Below are 6,917 nucleotides of genomic sequence, written 5' to 3'. Positions count from 1 at the left end.
GGGGGTGCTTGAACGGAAGTTTTATGTAGGAGGCGGTGATCCAATATTGTCATGTAGCACAATTGATTTTCCTAAATATCCCCAATTTCAATAAACACTATGTGCTTAACTCTAATATTGAATAATAAACATACGGTCATCATAAAGAATTGGCTTCGTTTTCTTTGTCTTTGCGCCATACATTAATTACGTTTGCGTTTTGAAGGTATGTTTATTTTGCACACAGCCGGTTTCAATTTGCATTTCACAGATGCAATTGCATGACGGTGATGCAATGCAAGGCCGGCTGTGCGCAAACCCCGAATCAGGAAAAATGATTCATATTTTTTTTTACATGCATAACTACACGTAATTTTTTTAACTATCAATTGAAGTTGAGAGAATAAAAAACGGAAAGGGGCAATAAGCCGAACATTGTTTCAGTACAACAATGATTAATACTCGAAAATACGTTGTAATGGTCATTCTAATGTACCACAAATGATTTTCCAAAACAGCCCGATTTTCGTATAACACAATGTGCTTAACCATAATATTGAATGGTACACATATGGTCTTAATAAAGTATTTGCTTTGTTGTCTTTGTCTTTGTGCTATACATTTAGGGTTGGGCATGCGTTTTTCAGGTATGTTTTGTTTGCACACAGCAGGTTTGTATTTGCATTTCACACATGCAATTGCATGACGGTGATGCAATGCAAGGGTGGCTGTGCGCAAACCCCTACAAACGAAAAATGGAACTCCATATTTTTGTGTACATCCACAATTACACCTTTTTTTATAACTAGAAATCGAAGTACATAGCATCAGAAATGGTCAGGGGAAATATGCCGAACATATTGTATTACAAAACGGACCAATGATCCGGAAAATTGAATCGTTTCCATAATTTACTTGGTTTTCTTTCTCTTTGGGGTACGTGGACGAAGACATTTCTGAACTTTGCCTTTTTGGAGTGGGGAGTCTTGTTCTGCAGTCAGATTACCCTTTGCTGCGGCCCCGCCGTCATCGGCTTCCTCATCCTCATCCCCAACCTCGTCCTCATCGGCTTGCTCATCCTCATCCCCAACGTCTGTCTCGTCGATCCAACCATCGTCTTCATCTTCCTCTTCATCTTCCTCTTCTTCCTCTTCTTCTTCCTCTTCCTCATCTTCTTCATGCTCTTCTGGTATCACAATTTTTGTCGTCCCTTTTGTACCTAGGTGGTCAGCTTTAAATTTTGTGCGAAACTCCTACATACAGGGAAACATTGACATATATTTTTATCAATTTTGTGATGATGGTTTGCAATGCAGAATCTGTCAGCAATGTATTTCAAAGTGCAATATTGAACATCCTATACAGCGAACTTTACAATGGAGGTAACAAACTTACATGTTCCGCATCATCATCTATGACGTCTTCACCAATACCTGAACTTCCAATGGTTGTTCCCGAGGTGTTCTTCAATTTGGCCTATTACAATATAACAGCGTTCATGTTCAATACCATGGTCTGTCAGTTCATATTAACATCCGTGAAGGTTGTTCATTTTATGAAATCAGTCTGAAATGAAAGTCGACCGACTCACAATCTCTTGCCGTAGGAGACTGATCTCTATGCTTGCTTCCAATGAAGTTGAAAAAAGTACGGCATTCAACCCAGCATTCAGCTCTAAAATCTCGGTCGCAGCTTCAGCAGTTACCTACATTGAGGCACATGCAATTACACCAATGACCACATGAAATTTCACAATGTATGAATATATCACGCAATGGAAGCTACTTACATGTGTCACACCAGCAGGTAATGGTAGATCAAGGCTATCTTGGCCACGCGGTATCCGCACAAGTTTACTTCCATTTTCGGCTGCCCAGCATGGTATTCGCACTGACCATGGCTGAGGAGAGATGTTTCCTACCCTGATTTTGGCCCCTCCGAGATTTCGATCTTCTCCTTCCTGTGGAATTTAGGTATCATTTTAGATATGAATTTCATGCAGCAAGTGTAAGTACAGAACACGTGTTCAGCGTATAACGTACCGCTTCACGCAAGTCCTCATAGTGGCGGTACCTTATGTACTCATCTCTGTAGTGGCCATAGTTGGATGAATTTGCAAGCCATTCTGAAGCGGGGTACCCATTCAGTGCTTCCCTGACTTCTGCCTCATCATTTAGCTTATAATCAGAAAGCATTGTCGTCGGTGGAATTTTGGGTACTTGAGGTTCTGTGGTGCCTAAACTTTGCATTGCGACTCGCTCTCCCAAAAACCAGGCTGAACCAGCTGGTCCCTCAAGTAGGATTCGTTTACGGGTTGCCGACACACTATTTATGACGGCTTCCGGCATGTCGGATTCATTGGTCCCCCATGGGTTCCAATTAACCTGCAACACAAATTGGTTACCTCAGGGAATCATACATTTGAAGCTAAAAAAAATTTCACACAAACGTCGAGGTTTATACCTGATCATTTGTTAGATGTCGCATCATCACTCTAAAATGTTCCAAGTGATGTTGCAAGTCCCGCTTTGATTTTGCACCAACCCACCTCAATGTTCTGGGCCACGTGTTCAAGGTCCCACTGGGCCTTGATAAAGCTAACGGCTTTAGGTACTCGCAAGCCCATACCTACACAAGACAAGTTTACAAATTAGTCATGTAAGCACAAATGTATGTTCCACTTTGCGGATATTCAATTTGATGCCACTAACCTCCCATGCCCTCCAATACCCGCCCATGCTTGATGACCTACCCCTGGAACAAGAATCCAATGATCTATACAAGCAAGCCAACGCCGCACCGCCCCAGTCGTATTTACCAATGTCTGAGACTATTTCCAGACAGGGGGCGTAGTGCATACTCACGTATTGGCTCTTGTCATTGAGGAATGAGGAGCCAATCAAGCACAGTATAAATGCCCTTGCAATTTGGTCAGCTTCTTTATCATCTTTCGGATTCTTCTTCCAGTACGGAGTGCAAAGGCTTTCATACGGCACTCTCCTTTCCCCTGCCAGTAGGTCTGCAATTGGCTTCCCAAACAATTTCACCACCTTGTTCTTGTTTCTGTAAATGTCCAAGTCGTACGTTAATCGCTTCCCACCAACACGCAATCCTGTGATAGCTGCGAAGTCCGTCGGGGTCATTGTCATCTCTCCAACTTCATCGAAGTGGAATGTGTGGGTAGTGTCCCACCATCTCTCAGCTAAGGCCACAAGTAATGGCCTATCCCCTTTCTTTCCATGTCCCAGTATTGACAAAAAGGGCAAAAATCCTGATTCTTTCACCTTCGCTTTCACCGTGTCGTGCATTGCTTTGTTATACCATGTAGCACATATGTCGTTGTTTCCACACCCTCTGATTTTTTTTAAAGTGAGCTGCATAAATAATTTTGGGTTTAGTAATCTTCATTTGATTGTTACCCTGTAAACAAAATTTATTCCAATGTGTGAAATGCGAAATGTAGACTTAAATAATAATACCTTGAAGGAGATATGTTCCTCCAAATCGAAGTGAAGCACGGGTGAACAAGGATTGCGGTGTCTTGGTATGAACACACGTACCCCGAACACCCCATTACCCATAGGACCCGATATTCGTTTGGATGGCGTCCGTTTTTTCGAGCTTGAGGAAGCCGCTGAAGAGTTACCTTTCGTACCCTCTGCAACTGTGGTCTTGGGGCGACGGGAACCTTGAACAGATGGTCTAACCTTGGTGGCCATGTGTTTCGTCCTCATTGTTGATTCGAATATCCTTCATTATTGATTTCAAATGGCAAACAATATCGAACCGATTATCTCTATCTCAACATCAAACAATACAGTAACAAGTTTGACCAAAAATAAAACAACACATTAACGAGACATAATCTCAACCTGTTCATTGTTAAAAAACACCCACAACGAAATATAGACAATGACATCTCCAAAATGACAGCAATGACAGCCAAAGGATAACAATTACAGCCAAACCAGCAATCTATCTTCACTGCCGCAGCTCATAATTTATATATTAAGCTTGACCTAGCTTTTTCCAAACCAGCAAATACATCTCAAAAATGAAAGCAAATACATCTCGAAAATGAAAGCAAATACATCTCGATGCGTAATGAAAAGCCAGCCAAACCAGCAATTACATCTGGAAAAAAATTTGCAGCCCATTCTAGGAACGAACCCTTCTCTAAGGTAAAACAATGTTTTTAGAAATCTTCAAATAGATTCATGGGATTTGCCAAATCAGACCCTTTAGATTTATAATGATGACAGATAGAATGGTGATTGACAACAATTGCTGTATACTTCCCTTGGAACTCAGAACAAGCCAATTCAGTGAATGTTCAGAAGATATGATTCTTTTACTTTATCCTTACAGCCTTACAACGAGTACAATGAAAAATAACTTTGTTCCTTCTTTAACAAAAATAACAAGGAGAAAAAGCTAATAATAAGGTCTCCTGCATCCTTCCCCCCACCGTTCTCCAATCAGAAGAAATGCAAAAAGTGACAAAAGGTGAAGTTTTTTGTTTTAATGAACAGAAAAGTGGGAATGTTTTTTCAATAAAACCAAAACTCAATAAACTGAGATTCTGAGTTTCAGGAATGAGGACCCATAAACTGGTTGTTCAGAGTGTTTATGTCTCTGTATCTAGCTAAAGCCACAAGATATGAAAAATGCATGAAACATAAATGGGTCTGAAAAATAAAGGACACCCCATCTCAGAGAACCCAATAAAAGAAAGACAGAGAGTGAGTGAGTCAAAAAGCCAATGAGAAATACAAACAAATGAAAAGCTTTTATCACATACAGGTAAATGCTTTAATCACAGAGGTGGAGTTTGAATGCGTATGAAATTATGACATGGACCCATTCATTAAGATAGATAGAGTAAGAAGAGCCACACAACACAAAGAGCAAACACACATAATAGAGATAGAAAGAGAGGGAAATACAAGCACATACAAATAACTGGGATATGCAAATTAGAAGATCCAAACGTGCACCAACATTGAGATAGGCGGACTCACAAAACGCACAAAAACCATGACAAAACGCACACAAACCACAAACCACAAAACGTGCACCAGCATTGCATTTTGTATAACAGTAGGATTTCCTAATGAACAGAACTCTGCTTAGAGAAGAACCCAATTGGACAAACTACAAATGAAATTGTAATTTACGTCATTGAGGAAGAAATGCAGCATACCCAGATGGAATTTCACCTCTTCAGGTAAGGTCAAAATCCGAGTCTGCAGAGCCCAATTGTGCAACGATGACGCTGGTGTGTGAAGATGACGCTGGCTGTGCAGGGAAGACTGGCTATGCGGCGATGACTCTGGCCGTGCGACGCTGACCAAGGCTGTGCGACGCTGATGCTGGAGGTGCGACGATGATGCTGGAGGTGCGACGCCAAACAGAATTTTGCTACGGGCTATAGATTGAAAAGAGGAATTAGGGTTGGCCTTTAGGAGCAAGAGCGCAAAAATGAAGTCGCTGAGAGGGTTTCAAATTTGAGTTTGAATTGGATTGGCCTTGACGGGTCAAATTGAATTGGGTTTGGGCTTTACGGTTAACATTAAATTGGGTTAGGGTTTAGGGTAGAAAAGATGATATTAAGTTGGGCTTTATGGTTAAAATTGAACTGGGTTGGGCTTTACAGTTAACATGATATTAAGTTGGGCTTTATGGTTCAAAATTCAATTGAGTTCGGGCGATAGTATTCAGATTGAAGTGTTTAGGGTTTAGAGTTTGTGGTTTATGCATACAAGTTAAAATTGGAATGGGTTGGACGTTACGGTAAAAATTTAATTGGGTTTATGCAATTCAGTGTTAGAAGTCAAGGGTTTAGGATTTACGGTTACAATTTCGGGTTGGGCTTTATGATTAACACTGAAATGGATTTGGCCTTTAGGGTTTAACGTATGGTTTATGTTTATAATTATATTGGATTCGGGTTATAGACTATTCGTAAGCCTAGGATTTAATAATTTTCAATGTTTCAAGTCGTATCTAATTGTTATATACACTTTTGAAAAGACGCGATACATTTACGAGTGGTTATATGCAATTGCATAAAATAATACTTTTTGCAGTATTCAGATGCAGTTCAGAGGTACCTGTGCGCAATTACAAATTTCGTACAACGGGTAGTTATAATGTTCACTTCGAACGTACAAACATAAAATTGAACAACCCAAACACAGATACGGATACATAGCACAATAGAGAAAACGTTAATATAACATGTTAATTTTGGATCACACTTCCAAATTGCAATGTAAACTAAAACATTACACTCTAATCCCTGAACTTGTAGTTTTCATCATCCGAGTCATCCGTGGACTCCCATTTTTCAACTTCCTCCCAATGCGTAATGAGCTTGTCACCGTAGCAATCACTGCACCATTCCGTCTTTTGAGGGGTGCACTTGCAAACAAGAGGAGATGGTGGCTTTGGAGGCGAGGGAGTTGGAGACCGGTAAACTTGAACATTATCGGAATTTACAGAAAAAAGATCCTTGCAAAGTTGACATGGACGCAAATCATGTGGAACATGGTTACAAAAGTTAGGCGTAACATGAACTTTGGGATCATTTGGATCCCAACCTTGCTATTTTGGGTTGTTCACACCGTGAGGTTGGTTTGAAGAGGAAGCCATGCATTTGTGAGTGAAAGAGGCAGTCACTGAAATGCCCTTTTATACTATAAAGGAGGGTTTCAAATGTGAACGCAAGGGTTATCCGGAAAAAATAACCCACCCAACTGACTTTTTAAAGTAACAGAGTATTTGTTCACTGGAACGCAATACGTGCGTTCGTGGAGAAAAGTTACCCGTTCGTCGAAACCATGGGCCAACCACCTGACTTTTTCAAGAAAACATACTACTTTTTCACACGAACGCAAAAGGTACATTCGGTGAGGAAAGTTTTACATTCGCTGAAA

The 6,917-nt window shown here is 40.6% G+C and overlaps 1 protein-coding gene across 1 annotated transcript; it reads right to left on the bottom strand.

The window, feature by feature from the left end:
• Positions 1-890: 890 nt before the first annotated feature.
• LOC117628926 lies at positions 891-2,837 on the bottom strand. The gene is made up of 8 exons (XM_034361470.1): positions 2,691-2,837; positions 2,443-2,607; positions 2,022-2,363; positions 1,769-1,939; positions 1,571-1,684; positions 1,375-1,455; positions 1,199-1,232; positions 891-1,072 (listed from the first exon to the last, which is right to left on the bottom strand). Exons 1-8 carry the CDS (start codon positions 2,835-2,837, stop codon positions 891-893), a joined length of 1,236 nt encoding a protein of 411 aa, XP_034217361.1.
• Between the last annotated feature and the right edge of the window lie 4,080 nt (positions 2,838-6,917).

Source organism: Prunus dulcis, chromosome 5 (assembly GCF_902201215.1).
Source record: "Prunus dulcis chromosome 5, ALMONDv2, whole genome shotgun sequence".
NCBI lineage: Eukaryota > Viridiplantae > Streptophyta > Magnoliopsida > Rosales > Rosaceae > Prunus > Prunus dulcis.
The sequence above is the reverse complement of the archived record's forward strand: the minus strand, read 5'-3'. Positions and strand labels throughout refer to the sequence as shown.

Excerpts from the sequence above, each read along its gene's own strand:
- LOC117628926 (XM_034361470.1), bottom strand. The coding sequence starts at position 2,837 with ATGCACTACGCCCCCTGTCTGGAAATAGTCTCAGACATTGGTAAATAC. Across the intron at positions 2,608-2,690 it reads GGTATTGGAGGGCATGGGAG|GTATGGGCTTGCGAGTACCT; the intron begins GTTAGTGGCATC and ends TGTCTTGTGTAG. Across the intron at positions 1,940-2,021 it reads ATGAGGACTTGCGTGAAGCG|GAAGGAGAAGATCGAAATCT; the intron begins GTACGTTATACG and ends TAAATTCCACAG.